The sequence below is a fragment of the Panthera uncia genome, assembly GCF_023721935.1.
Source record: "Panthera uncia isolate 11264 chromosome B2 unlocalized genomic scaffold, Puncia_PCG_1.0 HiC_scaffold_24, whole genome shotgun sequence".
Classification (NCBI taxonomy): domain Eukaryota; kingdom Metazoa; phylum Chordata; class Mammalia; order Carnivora; family Felidae; genus Panthera; species Panthera uncia.
This window is the reverse complement of record NW_026057580.1, coordinates 66,504,197-66,527,141: the sequence shown is the minus strand read 5'-3', so window position 1 is coordinate 66,527,141 and position 22,945 is coordinate 66,504,197. Positions and strand designations below refer to the sequence as shown.

Sequence of the window (22,945 nt, the reverse complement as noted above, 5' to 3'; positions counted from 1 at the left end):
TAGGCGGGATCCCTATTCTCTTGAAGCTTACATCCTAGTGTGGGGGAGATGAGTGACATACTACATATAAACAATAAAATATCAGATAGTGATATGTACTGTGTAGAGAAGTAGAGTATTCAGAGAGTCTTCCTGAGAACATTCCTTCATGCTGTGACAAAAGGCAGCCAGTTATTCAGAGGTTTGAATTGGGTAGGAAAAGCCTGTTATAGGCTGAATGAACAGTTGTGTGTGTACAAGAGCCTTTAAGGCAAAAAAAAGTTGGGCATATTCCACCAACAGAGAAGAGCGGAGTGGCAAGGGTATGTCAGGTGAGGAGAATAATCTGGGATAATTCAGAGAGGGAGCTGGGGTGCAGAGCATGTCTGTAAGCCAGGGAAAGAAGTTTGGATTTTAAGTTTGGATGGGAAGGTTATTGAAGGTTTTTAAGCAGAGAAGTGACAAGATCTTGACTATTTTATTTCTTAATGAGAGGAGAATAGTTTTTGGCCACTTTATATATCCTTTTATGGGTAATGTCTTTTCTACTTAAAATGTTTATTTAAAAAATTTTAGTTACAGGGGCACCTGGGTGGCTTGGTCGGTTAAGCGTCCGACTTCAGCTCAGGTCATGATCTCACAGTCCGTGAGTTCAAGCCCCGCGTCAGGCTCTGTGCTGACAGCTCAGAGCCTGGAGCCTGTTTCAGATTCTGTGTCTCCCTCTCTCTCTGCCCCTCCCCTGTTCATGCTCTGTCTCTCTCTGTCTCAAAAATAAATAAACGTTAAAAAAAAAATTAAAAAAAAATTTTAGTTACATATTTAAGAAATCACATACTGGGGGCAGCTGGGTGACTCAGTCGGTTAAGTGTCTGACCCTTGATATTGGCTAAGGTCACGATCTCATGGTTCATGAAATAGAGCCCCTAAGCAAGCCCTGCAGTGCAAAGCCTGCTTGGAATTTCCTCTCTCTTCCTCTCTCTCTCTCTCTCTGCCCCTGCCCTGATTGTGCTCTCTCTCCCTCTTCTCTCCCCCCTCAAAATAAATAGACATTAAAAAAATTAAAAAATCACGTCCTATAAAATATTCTGCAGGTGGTCCCTGGTTATAATGGTTCGACTTAGGATTTTCGAATATAAAGTATGAAGTTGATACGCATTCGGTGGAAACTGTGCTTCACATTTTTAATTTTGATCTTTTTCTGGGCTAGTGGCATGGGGTACAGTGCTGTTAATGGTACTGGGCAGCAGCCGTGAACCACAGCTCCCAGTCAGCCACGTGATCATGAGGGTAAACAACTGATGCACTTAAAACCGTTCTGTAGCATACATCCGTTCTGTTTTTAACTTTCAGTACAGTATTTAATAAATTAAACGGGTTTCCTTCTTCGTTACCAGAGTATGCAGGGGGTATAGGTGGCAGATGAACCCAAGTTTCTGAAATCTTCCAATTTAGATAATCTGATGATGGTGAGTAGTGTTTAGTCAATCCTCTTTTGTCTAAAGCTCTTTTGTCTAAAATTGTGTCATATTGGCAACAGTGTGCCTTTATTTTAAAAATAAGTTTTAGTATTTAGAGTTTTAACTTTTTTTGAACATAGGGGATATTTACAAACTTATAAGTGAAAGCATAGCAGATACTTTACTCAAATTTTAGTGATTTATCAATTTATAGTATTTATATTGTCTTCATACCAAAAAACGTAGCATCGAATTTTAACGTATAAAAGCTTATAGATGTTAAACCTGAGTATGATAAACATACTGATTTTTTTGGCAGTATGTGCTAAAGGATTTATAGGTGAAGCATCTTGATATCTGCAGTTTACTGGAAGATAGTTCAGATAAAAAAGAATGGGGAGGAGGCTGTGTGGCTTAGTCCGTTAAGCATCTTACTCTTGATTTCAGCTGAGGTCATGAACTCACTGTTCCTGAAATCAAGCCCCCAAACCTGGCTCTCTGCTGACAGCGGGAGTCTGCTTGGGATTCCCTCTCTTCCTCTTTCTCCGCCCCTCCCCCAACTCGTACATGCACATGTGTTCTCTCCCCCCACCCCCAATAAATAATAAACTTAGAAAAAAAAGTGGGAGGGGAAAGAGGGAACTAGAGGTAAAGCCAAGAGTTGCAAAATGTTAACATTTGGTGAATTTAGATGAAGGATGTTTTCATTGTGATATCTTTCAACTTTTTTTGAAGGTTTGAAATTTTTCAAAAAGTTGGGAAAAACATTAGTCACAGGGAATAAAAAAATTAATTTTTAGAGGTATGTGTCAGTATTATAAGAAATGACTTAGGATGAAAATATATTACATTAGGATAAAATTATGTGGGGGAAATAAAATGAAGGGCTGGCTTGTTCATGAAGTTTTGTAAAGGGAAATTTTGTAAATGGTAAATGTATGAAATTGCTGTGGTTTTTAGGTTTAATTGGTGTGTTTAAAAGTGATGGAACTATTTTATTTTAAAATGTCAACTCATATCAGAAATGACATCTTTTGTACCTCTTCAGACTTCTGGTGAAAAATTTGAGATGCCAAATGAGAAACCTACAAGTAGGTACATGAGTTTTAAAAATTCTTTTGCGGTAATGAAGCAAACAGGTTTGAAGATTTAAGATCTGGCTAATGTTCTTTCAGCTCTTTGGGTTCCAGGAATATGGTGCTAAGAGTTCACTCAGTTATACTACACCTTGGCAGATCATACTGGCATGGGCAGATGGATGTGACTATTTTAGCAAAAGGCATTATATAGCTTATGAAGCGCAGCCATATTAACCTTCTCCCAAACCTGTACTATTCCCACGGACATAAAAACTTTATGTTCACCTGCCGAGAGCAGTCATAATATGTTGTTATATAGTTTAAGTCACAGAATTGTTTTATGACTTTGTAATTTCCCTTTTCTGTAAATGTGTATTGATTTCTTTAAAAACTATATCATAAGTAAATGGTATTACTAACATAATTTTTACTAGCTATAACACTAGTAATTTATAAATGAACTTAAAAACAAATTCTAAGTGTCTTTTAAAAAACTACCTGGAAAGACCTCACTTGTGGTAGTTACTTTCGCTTGAGATCATTCATACAGAGATTTGGAATGTGTGCTATGAATGTTTAATTGCGCTGGAAATCTAAATGCCAGTGTCTTCCTGTGTAAACCATAGCTTGTAGTACTTATTGATTGACTTCTGTATTCTCCTAAAAGGTTAAGATTTAATTTTTGGATTGGAAGAGTGAGGCGTACAAGGTACATATACGTTGTGCAAAACTACGTAACTGAAAATCGTGTGTACTTTTTTTTGGCCAGAGACATTGGGAGAATGTCATTCCTTTTAATAGATCAAGCTGGCTAATAAAGAGACTTCTGCATTGTTCTTATAACCTTATCAAACATTTCCTTGGTTTTATAGAAAATGGGAGACTGTGGAGGCCTAATTTAATGAAATACAGATTAAAAAATCACCAGTGGTATTTTCAAGTGTCTTGAAAATAACTTAACCATGAAAATCAGAAAATTAATATTACTACCATTTCATTCTCAGACCCCATTTAAGTTTTGTCACTTGTGTCAGTGAAGTTCTTTATAGCCAGAGATCCAGCTCAGAATCACACATGACATTTAGTTGACATGTTTCTTTAATCTCCTTTAGTCTGGTACAGTTCTTCAGCTTTTTGACTTCCAAAATTACAGGTCAGTTATTTTGTAGGATGGTTCTGGATTTGGCTGGTGTTTAATCATGATTAGATTCAGATTTATATCTTAGGCAGGAATTTCACAAAAGTGATTCTGTGTTCCTCTTATTATGTTCTATCAGATGGCATATGATTGCCTTTTGTCCCATTGCTGGTAATGTTTACTGAGCACCTGATTAAGATAATGTCTGCCAGGCTTTCTGTATTAGTTTCTTATTGGTGCTGTAACAAATTCCCACAGTCTTAATGGCTTATTACATTATTGCAATGTAAATTTATTCTCTTACAGTTCAGGAGGCTGGAAGTCCAAAATCAATTTCACTAGGCTAGTCATGGTGTTCGCAGAGCTGGTTCTTCCTGGAGGCTCTTGGTTAGAGTCTATTTCCTTGCCTTTTCCAGCTTCTAGAGATAGCCTGGGCTCCTTGGCTTATGATTCCTCCTTCCATGTTCAGAGGATATCACTCCACCATCTGCTCCTGTTGTCATATCACCTTCTTTGTCTTTGACCCTCCTGCCTCCTCCTTATAAGGACCCTTGTGACTATATTGTATCCATCCAGATAACATAGAATACTCTTCTCTCTCAAGATCTTTAATTTAATTGGATCTGTAGAGTCTTTTTTGCCATGTAGGATAATGTAGTCACTGGTCCTGGCTATTAGGATCTGAACTTCTTGGGTGGCAATTATTCAGCCTACCATACTTTGCCACTGTAGAATTATTTTTTCCCTTTTGTAATTTGTGGGAAGGCACTTGAATCCCTTGTTCTTATTAGTGGAGAATGGTATTTAGAAACTAGATCTGGGTACTAGTGTGCTTACTGCTATTGGTCTCACGCACTGTTCCTAGGCTCACTTAATAGTGCCTATATGTGTATGTATATAAGTCTATGTCTGTAATCCTTTATTAAAATATATTAGTTTATAGCAATATCTTCAATTCCAATTCAGTACCACAGGATTCATTCTTATTATTTTCTCATATATATAACTCCCTTCTGAGTCCAGTTATCCTTTGTGTATTAACTTATTTGATCAATCCCCCTGTATGTTACCAGTCTCCTTTTCTGTCACCACCCCTTTCCCTCTATGGATCCCTCTTCACCACACCTGGTTGGTTCTGCTACCTCCTGTCACCTAGCTCTCCATGTGGATGCTTTCCTCAAAGCATGGTGGTAACAGGGTAGTTGGACTTCTTACATGGTGGCTTTGGAGCATTCTCTTATAGGCAAAGTTCTTTTACTTATCTAACATCTCATTTGAGGACTGTGATTTTGTAGTTTTTTTAGTATTGTGAAAAAATTTATATTTAGTATTAGCCAGCTAGACTCCATTTAGATGATCTCATTTTTGTTGGCAACATCCAAAGCATTATAGTCAGGAGCCAGTGGACCATATGCCTTCTTAATCACGCCTGATCAGGGAGTTGACCATGGCCCTTGTCAATATCATAGAGCTTCTTCATAATCTGTCTGATCTGGTGCTTGTTGGCCTTGACATCCATAATGAACACAAGTATTGTTGTCTTCTATCTTCTTCATGGCTGACTCATTGCTCAGGGGGAACTTGATGATGGCATAGTGGTCAAGCTTGTTGCTCTTCCAGAGAAAATATTTGGGCTGCCTTTGGAGTGTCTTGGGCCACCAGAAGGTGGGTAACATGCAGATCTTTTTTTTTTTTTTTTTTTTGTGGCTGTGGTTGCCTTTCAGCACTGCCTTCTTGGCCTTCCAAGCCTTTGTTTTTTGGCTTTGGCTTTGGGAGGGGCAGGGTTTTTTTTCCTTTGCTTTCTGCATGCCATCTTTGCTAAGAGGTACATTTTTTTAAAATTAAATTAAATTAAATTTTATTTTATTTAATTTATTTTTTTTGGTACATTTTTATTTTATAACTTAATTTTTTTTTAACTTGGGAGACTTATTCAAGTGATTGGTAGTGAGTTTATTAGTAAAACAATACATGATATTTTGGCTTGGTTTAAATTCCTTTTTAGTTGAATTGCAGATTTTTTTCTGAGGACTAAAATAATGCCTTTCATAACTCTTATATGAACCTATTTTAACTTCTTATGGGTTTGGGTGACTTTTCTAATTTAACATTTTCATGATTGAATAATACCATTTCTGCTTAGCTTCCTTAATAAGCTGCATGTTTCAACTATTTTATACTTTCTGTACCTCCTATAGCAGAAGGGAAAGGAAGAAAGCATTTCTCAGAAATTACTGGTTATGTGACTAAGTATTTTGGATTCAAGTCATTTTTTTGCGTTTTTTGATTAGAAGTTATTTAAGTCTCATATGCAAATGGTTGCCTGGTAGTTGAACAAAATTTTCCAGATAGATCATTTGTTTGGAGTGGCAGAAAAATTAACCTATATTGTGAATTTTTCTTAAAGGTTATTTGAGAAGGTAGTACTTTGATGTTCCAACAAAATTTAGCATGGTAATGAAGGTTAGTATGTTATTAACTGGTTTTGTCTTCACAGTGAAAAATGCTTCAACTTACCATCTTATTTATTTATTGTTTTGACAGAGCAAATTCGATTAAAGAATATCAGAAAAGTATATGGAAGATGTATGTGGTATCGTTTACGGTTATTAAAACCCCAGCCAAATATTATTCCTACTGTAAAGTAAGTAATTGGTTTCAATTAAAAAAATACTTCTTATTCTTTGCTAGGTATCATATAAAATATGGGTGTAATGATGAATAAGACATATGTTTAAAGAAATTGTAGCCTTAGTAGGGGTAAGAGGTGAGTTTGAGAGCTGTCTGAACAGAATGATTTAAGAGAGAGAATGTACTTTTTTTTTTTTAATGTTTATTTACTTTCGAGAGACAGAGCATGAGCAGGGGAGGGGCAGAGAGAGAGGCAGACACAGAATCAGAAGCAGGCTCCAGGCCCGAGCCGTCAGCACAAAGCCTGACAGGCTCAAACCCATGAACCATGAGATCATGACCTGAGCCGAAGTCGGACGCTTAACCAACTGAGCCACCCAAGGCACCCTGCGACAATGTACTTCTGACTTGAGGGAGGGTGGGAGAAAGGGAAGTCAAATCTTGAAGGAAGACCTTGTGCATCTTGCCAGGATTTGAATTTTGCCTTAAAGACTATGGGGGAATCTTTAAAAGATTATCAAAAACAGGGAGGTGACATGATCAAGTTTGCATTTCATAGTGATAATTAAGGTTTATTGAGCACACACTGTATGCCAGATGTGCTAAGGCTTTATGTGTTATCTCCTAATTTTATCATTAACTTCAAAGTAGATGTTTTTGCTGTTTTCTGAGATGGAGAACCTGAGACTAAGAAGAGATAACTTTACCAGGGTCCTGGAGCTAGAAGCGGTGGAACGGGGACCTAGTCACCCTTTATTTTTGCACACCAATCTGATTAAACAAGCCATTAGAATTTTTAATTAGAGCAGGCGTGTTTGATTTTGTGAGGCAAGGGGGCCCGGGGTCTGCTGGTTTAGAGACTAGGCTTTGGACCTTCACCCTGAGTTGTCAGTTTTGAAGTAGTAGATGAATCTGATAGGTGATGAAAGAGTTGCCATTATAGGAGGACTGTATCTTGTGAATTACTTATATCTGTCTATCCAGTAGATAGGAGGGGAAGAACTAGCAGAGGAAATTAGTAAAAGTAGAACCATATATTTTTTGATCTTGGTTTAAATGATGATGATAATTTTCAACATCTCTAACTTCAAGGGTTTTAAATAGTTTTTCTTTGTAAGGTTTGACTTTGCCTAGTTTAGTTCCTTTACAGAGGAAGGGAAATCTTAGCTTTGGTGTTAAGAGTTCTTCAATGATACAAAACTAAAACTCAAAGTTAGTGTTTCCAAGAGTAGTTTTATGTTCACTGTTGACTCTGCTTTTGCTTCTTACAGTTTTATGAGGCCGCAAGGCAAATGTTTTTGCCCTCCCAATCTCTTCTTTTCTGGGCTTTGGTCAACACTTTGTTAGTATCTGAACTTCAGTTTTCAAGGAAAAAGCCCAATTGTGTAAAGTTCTCTTCAGTGATTAGTAAACTGATTTACTTAAATGAAAGTACAGATTAAGGGATGTTGATAAGTAAGGAAGAATTAAATAGATAACTGGTAACAATTTTAGATAAGGTCAGAAACCATCAAAACCTTTTTGCTCCATAACTTTAAAGCATTCTTTCAGAATTAAGCAGTCATTGTGTAATGCTCTAATTTGTGGAAGTTGGTTCCAAAATGACCTTTAAAATATGCTTAAAGAAAAACACGAGACTTCACAAGTTGATCACTGACCCTATATGTAGGGAAAAATGCTTATCTTTTCACAGGACCTAAATAATGTTTTTAAAAAATTGGGTGGGGATCATGATGAAATCCATTATGTTTCCACCTTTGCTTGGTTTTTAGGAAATGAAAACCTGGCTTTATTGGTGGTTATAGTTTTCATCAGCCTCTGAGGGATTCTGTTATGAGGTTGTCTTCTCTTCCCTTTATATTTTGTCTCAGAGAGCCAGGTGCTACATGTAAAGCTATCATGGGGTGTAGCATATCCTAGGTGTTTTCATTTTCCTTCTACCTTTGTTTGCTTTTAAATCTTGTTTATTTGTTTGTTTGTTTTTGGTGGTTTTCAATTTTACTTTTATCTTTGTTTTCTGAGCTTTCTTAGCCTTTTGGGGGAGTTGGCAGAACGAAATGTGGAATTATTAACTTGTGTGGGAATAAAGTAGGTTTTCAAGTGTTTTTTAGCCAATTGAAGGTATAGCGAACTTTGGGTTTGAATTAAAAATTACTATTTAGGGGCACTTGGTTGCCTCAGTTGGTAGTGTCCATCTTCAGCTCAGGTCATGATCTCATGGTTCATGAGTTTGAGCCCGCATTGGGCTTGCTGCTGTCAGCACAGAGCCCACTTCAGATCCTCTGTCCCCCTCTCTGCCCCTCCCTCGCTCACACTCTATCTCAAAAATGGATAAACATTTATTTTTAGAAAATTACTGTTTAAATTATTTTCATTATTCATTCAATAAGTAGTTATTGTATGCCTATTATGTATGTATCAGGTGTTGTACCAAGAGCTGATATATTGTGATTAACAAATAGATGTGGTTCAACAACTTAACAGTTGTGAGAAATACAAGTAAACAGGTAATGATAATAATAAGGTCTGTGAGGTGGGTGCCATGAAAGAGCAGAGGAAGGGCTCTCAACTCTGGCTTGAGACAGAGAAGGCTTCTCTGAGTGAGGTCAGAGCTGAGATTTGGGTCAGAGATACTAAGAACAGCTAACAGGAATCGATTGTTTGCTATCAGTGAGGCACCTTCTAGGTGCTTTACATACCTAACCTCATTTAATTATTAAATCTACCCTAAAAATTGGAAACTGAGTTGTAAAGGAGAAAGCGACTTTCCAAGATCTCTAAGTTAATAAGTAGTGAAGCTGGGATTTGACCTCAGGTAGTTTTATTTCAGAGCCTATGTTCTTAATTACCTCTCCCTACATAGCTAGGTAAGAGTGTCCCAGTTAGGGCATCCTCTTTGTCTTTGGGTGTTTAGGTAGTATGGAAAGCCGTTTGCAGTACTGTATTTTGCCCTTAATAAGAATTAGAACATTATTTTGGCCAGATAGAAAGAAATTTGCATCTGAATGCCAGCTGTGTTTAAGCTACTCTGGGGTTAGTCAAAACTGAGTGAGATACTGTCCACAGCTCAAGGAGCTTGCAGTGAGTTCGAGGGGGAGAGACATGGTTTTACTTCTTTTGCTGCTTTTTGGCTGTTTCTCCATTGATGACCTTGGCAAAGGTAAGGATTGCTTTGAGGTATGAGTCTGGAAGGATGAATAGTGTTTGGATAGGCAGAGATGGGGAATGGGAATTCTAAGTAGAAAGATTCAAGAGCAAAAGCATGATGGTGGGAAAAGCTTAGGGAGCTTGGGGAGATGGGTTTTTTGTGTTTGTTTGTTTTAAATAAGGGTGATAAAGGTCATTAGGTAGGTTGGAACTTGATCATAGAGTCTCATTCCAAATAAACATATTTAAGCTAGATTTCTACCAAGTGAGCTTAAACACATGGAATGTTTTCTGTCTTTGAAAACGGGTCACTCCAATTTTGTTTGGTTAGGTTTCCTATGATTCATTTTATGTGTTTAACAGTTCCTACTCAGCATAACAAATTGATATAAAGGGCATAAAAAAAATAAAAATTGTTCAGTTTCATCACTTAAAGATAGCCACTATTAAGATGATTTACCATCTATATTTTTATTTATAATAAACTTTTATCTGTAAAAATAGCATTATATAATACATATATTTTTGAAAGCTGTTTTTCTTTTTTTTAATTAAAAAAAATTTCTTTAAGTTTATTTATTTATTTTGAGAGAGACAGACAGTGCTAGTGGGGGAGGGGCAGAGAAAGAGGGAAAGAGAGAATCCCAAGCAAACTCCACACTGTCAGCACAAAGCCCAACATGGGGCTTGAACCCACAAAACTGCGAGACTGACCTGAGCCAAAACCAAGAGCCTGCGCTTAACTGACTGAGCCACCCAGGGGTCCCTCTTTTAAAAAGTTAACAATAGATAATTCCACAGCAAATACTGTCTTTATTGGCTAGATGATATTTCACTTTATGAATATACTGTTAATTTATTTGTCTACTACTCTATTGATGGGCATCTGTGTGTTTGTTTTCTGCTGTTATTTATATCTGTGACCAGTTTTTTATCCTTTGTATACTTAATTCTAGTTTATTTCATTCTAAATTTCTTGAGGTAGATTGTTAAAAGGGTGTGTACTTTAGGGTTTTTGACCATATTGCCAGATATTCTTTCAGAGTTTAGAGTGTATGAGTCTTCCTTTTTCCTTTAGCCTCTCCAACACTGCTAATATCAGTCTTTTAAATATTTTTACTAAATAAAACATATTGGAGAGGAGAAATTAGGTTTTTTCCAAACCATATGTTCGTTTATATCCTTTTTTAACCTATATGTACATCTTTCTATATCTGTGTTGGCTAATTGTTTGGTTGTGTCTTGGTTTATTTAATTAGTCTCCTATAAATGGTTTATTTAATTAGTTCTATATAAATGGACATTTAGTTTGTTTCTGAAGTTTTACTGTTATAAACAAGGCTATTCCTTCATCATTGCATAATTGACCCATTTTTTGTAGTTTATCTTAGTAAAATACAAGGGTATTTAAAATGCAAGGGTAAGAGCAGCTCTTTTTTTACATTACATGGTTTACTGAATACTTAGTATTGATATATTTTGATCTAGTATAATGAGACCAATAAGTTAGTAAGTTGGATTAAGTTCTACACATAAAATTCTGCAAATAGTAATTGAGGGAATATCACATGCAAGACTCTAGATGCAAGACTATATTAGATTCTAGAGAATTCATAGGTAAAAAAGACACTGTTCTGGCTGTAACAGGAGTTTACAACCTAGAGATTGTAGAATTGACTCAATAGCACAGTGGTGTAGACACTGCAGATTGTTTTATTGTCTTGATCTGCCATAATGTCTTTATAGACTCTTAAAGGAAAACCATATAGGTGTATTTATTTATACTTTACTTATCTTTTTCCTAAACAGGAAAATAGTTCTGCTTGCAGGATGGGCATTGTTCTTATTCCTTGTATACAAAGTTTCCAAAACAGACCGAGAATATCAAGAATACAATCCTTATGAAGTATTAAATTTGGATCCTGTAAGTAGTATTTTTATATAACGCACATTAGTTTATTGATCCCATGAAAATACTGTAAGTCTAAATTCTAAAAGAAATTGGGTTGTGCCTAAAGAAATGAGACTTTGGATATTTAATCTATTATTCTAATGTATATATGTTTTTTAAACTACAAATGTTGATTGCCATTCTAGTAAGTCTTGGTTTGTAATTGCTAAAATGTAAGAATATTTGAAGTGAGATGAGAAATTAGTATATTTTTTAAAGACTTGTGTAGGATTGGTTTAATGCAAAGTTAAAACCAGGAGTTCATTTATGTTGGTTGAAAAAAATTCATTTTATCAAAAAATGATAAAAATTATGACCCTTTGTTAGGTGACACTAAGGCAGTGTGTTTAAGTCTTTGTGTCTTACAAAGAACTGGTTTCATTGTAACCTTGGATATACTCTTCAGGTGATTTCCTGATTGAACTTGATTGATGGATCCCAATAGAAAATTAGTCTTTTAGATATATCAGTGGAAAGTTAGAACTGAAATGAATGCTAGAGATCCTCTAGCCTTTTTTTCCAATGGAGAAAACAAGGCCTGAAAAATTGTGTCTTGCCTGGAGTGCCATAACTTCTTAGCAGCCAAGCTGAATCTATTGCTCTTTCTATTTTTCCCCCAAACCACTTTTTTTTACTTCTAGTATTTGCTCCGTAGATGGCTTGATCCAGAGGTTCATATAATATAATATAATATAAATATGAAACATACCTAGTTTTCTGTTTTGGAGAAGCAAAATTTACTTTAAGACTAATAAAAGATTTGTGGGCAACTTAATGCCATAAAAATTAATATGAAAAGTTTATTAATAGAAATTGAGTCTAATTAGGAAACAGCTAAGGTAACCTTCTTAAGTATGTATTTAATATTAAAATATTGATAAGCAGATGAAACCAGATATTCTTCAGATTATTTCTTAGAAGGGAAGTTAATCTTTGATTTGAGGGTTTCTTCAGAGAGACTTAATTTACTGTGATCATTCTTTGATATTTAAATGTTACTGTCCTTGTATTTCAATGTGGCATTATGTAGTTTTACTCTTAAATCATTGGTGCCTAGTGTACTGCACAACACGTAGGTGCTCAATAAAATAAATATATTGGACAAAATAAGTGTATTTTTATTAAAAATACATGGGATGAAATTTAAGGGACAAGTATGTAGGATGAAAACACTTTCTCTTCCTGAAAATATTTAAAAAAATTTTTTTAGTATTTATTTTTGAGAGAGAGAGAGAGAACAAGTTGGGGAGGGGCAGAGAGAGAGGGAGACACAGAATTCGAAGCAGCCTCCAGGCTCTGAGCTGTCAGCACAGAGCCAGATGTGGCGCTTGAATCCACAAACTATGAGATCATGACCTGAGCCGAAGTTGGACACTTAACCAACTGAGTCACCCAGGAGCCCCTCTGAAAATATTGAATAGTTTATATTTTAAGTTCAAAATGGGATGAATTATGTTTTTACAGCATTGTGCTTAGTTTTACTAAAACAAAGCTTTCCTTTCAGGGGGCAACGGTAGCAGAAATTAAGAAACAGTATCGTTTGCTGTCACTTAAATATCATCCAGATAAAGGAGGTGATGAAGTTATGTTCATGAGGATAGCAAAAGCTTATGCAGCGTAAGTATCATAGGACCCATTACACGTTTTTAGAAGTGGTAAAGAAAGTTCTTTATTTGAATGAAATAGTAAATTGTTGTCGGGCACTTTGAAATGCTAAAAACCTCATATGTTGAATCTATTCTTTATGGAACTGCATGACAACCCAAAAGTGCTAATTTAACTAAGCTTGAATTTTAAGTAAATTAGTTAAAGTAGTGCTTTTGCCCTGTGATGTTAGTTAAATTAAGTAGTAAGTTAATTGAGCTATTTTCGAAGTATCCTGATTAGAAGAAGATATGCTTACACCTTGTTTTCATTTCTAGGCTTTTATTAAGCTAGATCTATTTCTCTTGTTTTGGAAATGTAGCTGTCTCATTAAACTATGTAAAGACTAGTTTAATTTTTGGGAAACAGGATAGAGTGTATAAAATTAGAGGTAGCTCTTCCTTGAGTGTTAATATTACAAGAGGTAAAAGTCACCTGGATTCTTCAGGGCTCATAGGCATATCCCCGTATAGCTCTTGCATTGAATTAAGGAGTAAAATACGGACAAGATATTGTCTGTTTTTAGAGGACTCCGTGATGTATCATTTTGTAAGCTGATTTTAAAAATAGAAGTAAGTCATAGGATACTCAGATATAATAGCAAACTGTGAAAGTGGCATGTGAATTACAGAAGTTTGGGAAATAACCATTTTATGCTTAATAAAAGTCTATTGACTGTGTTTCCTGTCCCCTCTTTTTTGTGAGTTGCTTGTTACACATGTGAATATGATTCTGCAATAAAGCAGTGCCATTAGGAGCTTCTGAAGGGCATATTACATTTTCTGCATAGCAGATGTCCTCCAGATTACAGTCTTTCAGTTGGTGTCTCCCCCTTTTTTCATTGTGTCTCCTCCGGCCATTTACTCTCATTGCACAAGTGTTTCAGTGCCTTAGTTGCTGTCTTCAGGTAATTTCAGAAGAATTAAAGATACCCAGAGGAAGTCAGATAGCTAAGATTATTTAGTAATTTTAATTTTAGTTTAAATTTAGTTTTCAGGTATTGTAACTTTACTTTAAGTTTATTTATTTATTTTGAGAGCGAGAGAGAGCAAGCGAGCTGGGGAGGGGCACACACACAGAGAGAGAGAGAGAGAGAGAGGGAGAGAGAGAAAATCCCAAGCAGGCTCTGAACTGTCAGCGCAGAGCCCAATGTGGGGCTTGAACTCACAACCATGAGATCATGACCTGAGCCAAAATTGAGTCAGATGATTAACTGATTCAGCCACCCCAGGCGCCCCAGGTACTGTAACATTTTTAAGTTCATGAATTTGTCCTCAAGTTAATGGAAATCTGACTCTTTATGATGTATGGTCACTTTTCTAAAAAGTACAGAAGAATAATATATGGCTTTTGGTTTTAACTCAATTACCTGATCAAGATACAGAATGTTTTGTGTTTAAAATGTCTTAAATAGTTGATGGTCCATCAGACAAATGAAGGAGTAAAATGATTATGGGACCCAGAACTTTGAGATCTTGTAGCTTGTATAAGTATAAATGAATTAGATAAAGGTACATTTTACTAATTACAAGTTCTGAGTGATTGAAGTTCCTGTTTTTTATGCATTACTCTAGCAGCCCAAGTATAACTCAAGCAGCATTTAAAGGCTCTGATCTGCAAAGCTTTTTAGAATTTGCTTTGGTTATTCAGATTTTCTTTTCCCTTATGTGCCCATTACAATAATAGGCTTGGGTGATTCCTATTTCTTCACACCAGTTTCTAACTTAAAGAAAAGGAGTTCTGGTTATTTTTGAGGAGTTAGACCAACTATTGAATTTTCTGGTTCATAGTTTCTGTTTTTTCTATAACCATATAGTTGAGATTTGGTTTTTGGGTATAAAACCTGTTTTTAACCTACTGTATAGTGAGTGGACAACATAGAGGTTACTTTATTTTAAAGGAACATTTTTTTTAAGTTTATTTATTTTTGAGAGAGAGAGAGAGACAGAGCATGAGCAGGGGAGGGGCAGAGAGAGAGGGAGACACAGAATCAGAAGTAGGCTCCAGGCTGTGACCTACCAGCACAGAGCCTGACTGGGGCTCGAACCCATGAACCGTGAGATCATGAGCTGAGCTGAAGTTGGATGCTCCGCTGACTGAGCCACCCACGCACCCCTATATGTTATTTTAAAGCTATTTTAATTTTTAAAAAACATGTGTTTTCATGTGTTACTATATATGAATATGTAATTTTGCTTTACGTAGTCAACTCAGGGTCATTCACCTATAATTTAATGAAAGCATTCTCTAGATTAGGTTGTATGATCTGGGGCCCCCGAAACTGTATACAGAGTATATGTGTATTTGTAACTGTGCATTTTTCTAGAGCAGAAGGATTATAGATCTTATCAGATTTGTAATAGAATCTATGACACAGCCTCCTACCTCCAAAATTAAGATATATAATCATGTTTTGGAAACCTTATACTCATTGAATTTTTGAAAGTTATGTTAATATCATTGGTCTTGTTTAAGCTCATTATATATGAATTATACTAAAATTACATAACTTTTAAGTACTTTAAGTCTTAGAAGTGGTGTTTTACCGAAGCACTAATAACTATCCAAAAATTAGTTGCTTTCTAACAACTTTTTTAAAAGTTGATGATTCCTTTAATTTGAATATTGAACATGGTGCGTGTCTCACACCAGTTGTACAAGTCAGCTTAATGAATGAGTTAATGGAATTGTAATCAGCAGTGTGTGCAGTTTGAAAAAATCAAGTGCTTGTATGATGTGAACTGTGCTTTATTTTGTGAAATTTGAGGGCATTGTTTGGAAAACAGAGCAGTTTATTATGTTGCTGTCATCAGAAAAGTAGAGGGGATAGAGTTATGTTTGGGAAAAAATTCTGGTTAGAAGGGCGAATAGCTGAAGTCCTAAGTGAGTGGGCAGTTGTACAGGGAAACCAGGGCAAAATTTTTGAGAAACATCCCTCCCTTAGCAAAACAGAGCTACCATACACACCCCTCCTTCTGAAGTTGCAGTCTCTCTGATAGTGCTTTTTGTTGGCTTCTTTATTTTACTCTGGCCTTGGTCAAATAGCGTAAGTGGAGTTATGGTTAAAAAGGGACTGAGGATGTCAACGTACTTGTTTCTTTAAATGACCAGAGAAGTTTAAAAATATTTGCAATCCCTGTTGAACATAGATATAAAAATTCTCAACAAGGTATTACCAAATCACCTTCAACAGTGCATTAAAAAGATCATTCATCACAATCAAGTAGCTGGTGCAAGAATGGCTCAGTATCTGCAAAATCAGTCAGTATGATACACCACATTAACAGAATGAAGAATAAAAATCAGATGTTTATTTCAATAGATGTAGAAAAAGTATTTCACAAAATTCATATGTTTATGATAAAATTCTCAAAAAAGTAGATTTAGAGGGAACGTACCTCAACAGAATAAAAGCTATATATGAAAAACACAGAGCTAACATCAAAGTCAAAGGTGAAAAACTGAGCAGGAATAAGACTAGGATGTCCAGTGTCACCGTGTTTATTCAACATAGTACTAGAAGTGCTGGACACAGCAATCAGAAAAGAAAAAGAAGTAAAAGACATCCCTGTTGGTAAGGAAGAAGTTAAATTGTCATCATCTGTACATGGCATGATACTGTACATAGAAAACCCTAGGGTGGCTCAGTTGGTTAAGTGTCTGACTTTGGCTCAGGTCATGATCTTGCTGTTCCCAAGTTCAAGCCCCGTGTTGGGCTCTGTGCTGACAACTCAGAGCCTGGAGCCTGCTTGGGATTCTGTGTCTCCCTCTCTATTTCTCTGTCCTTCCCCTGCTTGCACTCTGTCTCTCTCCTTCTCAAAAATAAACATTAAAAAGGGGCGCCTGGGTGGCTTAGTGGGTTGAGCGTCTGACTTTGGCTCAGGTCATGATCTCACAGCTCGTGGGTTCATGCTCCGTGTTGGACACTGTGCTGACAGCTCAGAGCCTGGGGCCTGCTTCGGATTCTGTGTCTGTCTGTCTGTCTCTCTCTGCCCCTCCCCCACTGGCAGTCTCTCTCTCTCTCTCTCTCTCTCTCTCTCTCTCTCTGTCTCTCTCTCTCTCTCTCAAAAATAAATGTTAAAAAAAATTTAAAAAATTAAAAGAAAAAAGAAAACCCTAAAGATCTCTAAAAAGCTATTAAAAGTAATAAATGACTTCAGAAAAGTTGCAGGATACAAAATTAGTACCTAGAAATCAGTTGCATTTTTACACACTAATAATGAAGTAGCAGAAAGAGTTTAAGAAAACGGTTCCATTTACAATTATATCAAAAAGAATAAAATACTTGGAAATAAATTTAAGGAGGTGAAAAATCTATACTCTGGAAACTATAAAATACTGATGAAAGAAATTAAAGATGACACAACCAAATGGAAGGATATTTTATGCTCATGGGTTGGAAGAATTAATATTGTTAAAATGTCTGTATTACCCAAAGCAATCTACAGATTCCATGCAATCCCTATCAAAATACCAACAGAACTAGAACAAATAATTCTGAAATTTGTATGGAACCACAAAAGACCCTGAATAGCCAAAGCAATCTTGAGAAAGAAGAACAAAGCTGGAGGTATAACAATTCCAGATTTCAAGCTGTACTACAGAGCTGTAGTAATTAAACTGTATAGGAGTGGCCCAAAAATAGAAACATAGATTAATGGAACAAAATAGAGAGCCCAGAAATAAACCTGCGTTTATATGGTCATTTAATCTATGACAAAGGAGGCAAGAATATACTCTGGGGAGAGAGAGTCATTTCAGTAAATGGTGCTGGGAAAACTAGACAGTTACATGCAAGAGAATGGAACTGGACCACTTTCTTACTTCATACACAGAAATAAACTCAGAATAGATCAAAGACGTAATTATGAGATCTGAAACCATAAAAGACCTAGAAGAACATAGGCACTAATTTCTTGGACATCCACCATAGCAGTCTTTCTAGATGAATGAAGATCATAAGGCAGGGGCACCTGGCTGGCTCAGAGCATTCAACTCTTGCTTTCATGGTCATGAGCTGAAGCCCCACATTGGACATGGAACTTACTTAGAAAAAAATAATATTAATATCATAAGGCAAGGGAGACAAGCAAAAATGAACTATTGGGACTACACCAAAATAAAAAGCTTTTGCACAGCAGAGGAAACCAATAAAAAGGCACCCTCTTGAATGAGAGAAGATATTTGCAAATGATATCTTCAATAAGGGGTTAATATCCAAAATATATAAAGAACTTAGCAACTTAACACCAAAAAACCTAACAATATGATTTTTAAAAAATGGGCAAAGGACCTTAATAGATACTTTCTCAAGGAATATATATAGATGGGCAACTGATGCATGAAAATATGCTCAGCAGTACTAGTCATCAGGCAGATGCAAATCAGAACCACAATGAGGTAATGCCTTAGACCTGTCAAAATGGCTAAAATAAAAAAGACAAGAAATAACAAGTATTGGCGAGGATGTAAAGAAAAAGAAATCCTTGTGCACTGTTGGTGGGAATGTTAATTGGTACAGCCACTACAGAAACTGGTATGGAGCATCCTCAAAAAAGTAAAAGTAGAAATACCATATGATCCAGTAATTCCGTTACTGGGTTTTTACCCATAGAAAGCAAAGACATTCATTCAGAAAGATACATGCACTCCTATGTTTATTGCAGTATTATTTATAAGAGCCGAGGTATAGAAGCAACTCAGTATCCATTGATAGATGAATGGATGAAGATGGTGGTATTCATTTATACAATGAAATATTATTCAGCTATAAAAAAGAATGTGATCTTGCCATTTGTGACAACATGGATGGACCTGGATCTAGAGGGTATTATGCTAAAGAGAAAGGCAGGTATCATATGATTTCACTTATATGTGGGACTTAAAAAACAAAGCAAAGGAATAACCAAAAGGCAGAAACAGACTCATTAATATAGAGAACAAACAGGTTGCCAGAGGGGAATGGGATGGAAGAATGGGCAAAATGGGTGAAGGGGAGTGGGAGATACAGACTTACAGTTATAGAAAGAATAAGTTTATAGATAATAGTCTAAGAAGAAGTCTATAGAAGGAATAAAAGGTACAACATAGAGAATATAGTCAATGGTATTATAATAGCATTGTGTAGTGACAGATGGTAGCTATGTTAGTGGTGAGCATAGCATAATGTATAAACTTGTCAGATCACTATCTTATATACCTGAAACTAATGTAACATTGTGTGTCAACTATACTTCAATTAAAAAAAACAAAAATAGGGGGGCACCTGGCTGGCTCATTTGGTAGAACATACAACTCTTGATCTCAGGGTTATGGGTTCAAGCCCATACATTGGGTGTAGAGCTTACCTTAAAAAAAAATAATAATAATAATAAAAGACAGAAATTATGGTTTAGGTGAAAAAAAATTGAACTCTTTGAAAATTGTTGCTGTTTTTTTAAAGGTACTTCTGCATTCTGTCTCTTACTGTGGAGCTTTGTTGAATAGAAAACTACATTGTATCCTATGTGCATATGTTCTGGGAAATAGAAATACTGTTAAAATTAGATTTGGACATAAACATAATCTTTTGCCACATGGACTTCAAAAATGCCTTTCTTACGATCTTACTGGTCATTTTTGTGTGTGTCTGCCTTGTCTCCTTAACAACGTAAAGTTTTTGAAGGAATTGAAAATTTCTTTCAGTGTTTTTTTTTTTAATATCTATTTTGGGATCTGAAATAAGACCACTCTCATTTTGTGCCTTGGACCACTGCCCAGGTCAAAGGTTATATTTCTTTTTAGGTGTTAAAAAAATCACTCTGGGGGCGCCTGGGTGACTCAGTTGGTTAAATGTCTGACTTTGGCTCAGGTCATGATCTCATGGTTTGGGAGTTTGAGCCTGGTGTTGGGCTCTGTGCCGCCAGCTCAGAGCCTGGAGCCTGCTTTGGATTTTGTGTCTCCCTCTCTCTTTGCCCCTTCGCAGTTTATGCGCGCTCTCTCTCTCTCTCTCTCTCAAAAAGTAAATAAACATTAAAAAAAATTTTTTTTAAATCACTCTGTCACTTTTATATTGCTGGATTAGAAAAGCATTGTTTCAGCAGGTTTTTCCCTAGTCCTTCTGGCATTTGTTTTAGGAGAAAATTGTGACCTCAGCACAATGCAAAATGACCTTTTCTGTAGCATTGGAATTTTCCAGGTGTTCATTTTTTTCTTTTGAGAATGTGGTACCAGTTTTGGAGGGATTATTATTATTAATTTGTAGTGGGTTTATAAGTAGGTATATATTCTTAAAGTATAAGCAAAGCTCATTGAAGAAATTTTGGAAAATGTATAAAGATATAAGAAAAAAGTCCCTGTAATCCTCCCTGCTTGCTTAGAAAATTTCTAAAGTTTTATCTTCCAACTTGAACTGGCAAAACTTCAGAACCCACAGGCCAACCAGGAATTTCTCTAAAGTCTCAATAGTTAGCATTTTCTTTAATGTAGAATTCCTTGCTTTCTTCTCTTTCTTTTTATCTGATTTCAGAGAGGCTTTTCTTGATTTCCTGAAATTAATATCTATAAGAAGTGAGTTGGTTCATTAATAGAGTTTGTATATGTGAGTACTTTGCAGATGTGGTTTTCTAATTTTGCAATTTTGTTCTTAATGCTAGTTTAACTGATGAAGAGTCCCGGAAAAACTGGGAAGAGTTTGGAAATCCAGATGGCCCTCAAGGTGTGGTAAATAATAATCAAAAATTACTAGTGGTATAGTGTATGTGTGTGTGTTTGTGTATTTAAGTGAAAAATATTAATAGATTGAAAGGAATATTTTGATTCTTAGTTTGTGAATAGGAAAATTATAACCTCAAGGAGTTAAATAGATATGTAAATTGAGTTTCCTTTAGCTAATTTTTATTTTTCTTTCTAGCAGCCAGTTTGAAAGATAGAACTCAGATTGGTCTGATGAGAAGAGTGATCATTGTCATTCATTTCCAATTAGCAGTTGATAAAAGTTGGATGAAAACAATGTTTTTCTTTATTGACTTTAAACATTTTATCATATATTCATAGTGTTTACATAATGACATATAAAAAAATTTAGATTTACTAAGAAGGAATTCATATACTTTGGTCGAGTCCCCCCTGCCCCCACTTCTGGAAAAATCCATCGACTTTTCTGTAATGGGAACACACATAATATAATCTTTCTGAAAGATTTTTTTTTTGGTGGGGGGAAGAGTTGGGGTGCAGAATTTTGAAATATAAATAAATAAAATTGGAAGTGCAGATTCTTCAGAAATACTCTTCCTATTTTAGCCACAAGCTTTGGAATTGCCCTGCCAGCTTGGATAGTTGACCAGAAAAACTCAATTTTGGTGAGTACATGTAAATAGGACACATTATAATGTGCTAGATATATCTTAGTACTATAGAGAGCTATATCAAAATACTGTTATGCTGTCTTTAATTTAACTGTGTATTATGAAAACTTTTTATATAATAAAGAAAAGAATTGGTTCCCATTATTAGGTTGTTGTTTGGGGCGGTATGGATTTTTTTTGCTTGTTTTTCTTCAGAGGAAGGGCAGTGTGTTCTAAATGTTGTTTTAAAACCTTAAAGCTGTGGTGATTTCTTTTGAAGGTAGTTTCAGGTTGGGTCATTTCCTTGGTTTGGGGAACTATGGTTTTATATGGTATGTATCCTAAGTAGTGCTCAAAATTTAAATTATCCTTCATTTCACATTTACCCAGGTGAAATTAATGTTAATATATGTTAAATTAATGATATATATTCCATATGGTACTTAGGGAGGCAGTAGGGTATCAGACTTTTATTTGGTGATAGATTTTACAACTCTGAAACATCAGGAATTAACTTACTGTTCAGGAATAGATGTTTCCCTATTTCACATATCTTAAAAATGATTAGGAGCTATCTTTGAAGCAATAAAAAAATTCATATAGTCTGTAATTTGTTTTGAAAATGGCTATTTAATGTTATTTTATGGCTGACAAACATTTGTTATCTTAGGGATATATGCTTTCTGTGTGTGTCTATCATGCTTAGGATTACCGTGGGAATACTGGAGAAGAGGATAGTTAGCTACCAGATTTGGAATCAAGCAGCAGGAGAAAAATCTAAGACCAATAGACAGAAATTACTTGTAAATAGAACATTATGAAGTTGCTCCTTGATAAGGAACCAGGATTCTATTATTTATTTCCAAGGCACTAACTACTTACTGATGTGTAGAGCTATAAGTATCTGACTGGAAGGAAAATATAATTTATAAAAGCTGTTTTGCTGGTATTATTTACAGAGCAAATTAAAAGGTGACTTGTTATATTGGATAAGAGCATAAGTTTTAGAATTGAAATGCCTGGATTCCAATCCACTTACTAGCTGTGTGATGTAGGACAAGTCCTGTAACCTATGTGTGCTGCAGGTTTTCTATTTGCAAAAGAAAAATAATAACAGTAGCTTTCTCATAAAATTTGAAAATGAAGTAAGAATTAAATGAAATAATATAAGAGGAGTGCTTTTTTTTTGTTTTTAGGAGTTCATTTTTCTTTTAAGAGCTAGCAAATGGGGGAGGGGTAGAGAGGGAGGGAGACAGAATCCCAAACAGGCTACATGCTGTCAGCACAGAGCCCGATGTGGGGCTCGAACTCAGTAACTGAAGTCATGACCTCAGCCGAAATCAGGAGTCAAATGCTTAACTGACTGAGCCACCCCGCTCCCTGGAGAGTGCTTTTGTTAGTGCCTCCCCCATGCAAGCCTCAAGGTAAGTGTTCATGGATGTTTTTATAATTTACCTGTGAAAGCCATAATTTTTTTTCTCTTCAATTCTAGGTTTTACTTGTATATGGATTGGCATTCATGGTTATCCTTCCAGTTGTTGTGGTAAGTGCCAGCTCTTTTTATTAACTTTTTTTTGGAAAGGGAATTGGTGGCG

The 22,945-nt window shown here is 35.7% G+C and overlaps 1 protein-coding gene across 1 annotated transcript in view; it reads left to right on the top strand.

Moving 5' to 3' along the window:
* The window catches only part of SEC63 (SEC63 homolog, protein translocation regulator), a 76,828-nt gene that overhangs the window by 10,401 nt on the left and 43,482 nt on the right, over positions 1-22,945 (top strand). Inside the window, exons 2-7 of the mRNA XM_049654101.1 lie at positions 6,198-6,297; positions 11,241-11,355; positions 12,887-12,999; positions 20,661-20,722; positions 21,307-21,365; positions 22,843-22,893. Of these exons, the coding sequence (XP_049510058.1) occupies positions 6,198-6,297; positions 11,241-11,355; positions 12,887-12,999; positions 20,661-20,722; positions 21,307-21,365; positions 22,843-22,893 (500 nt within the window). The remainder of the gene's footprint in view (positions 1-6,197; positions 6,298-11,240; positions 11,356-12,886; positions 13,000-20,660; positions 20,723-21,306; positions 21,366-22,842; positions 22,894-22,945) is intronic.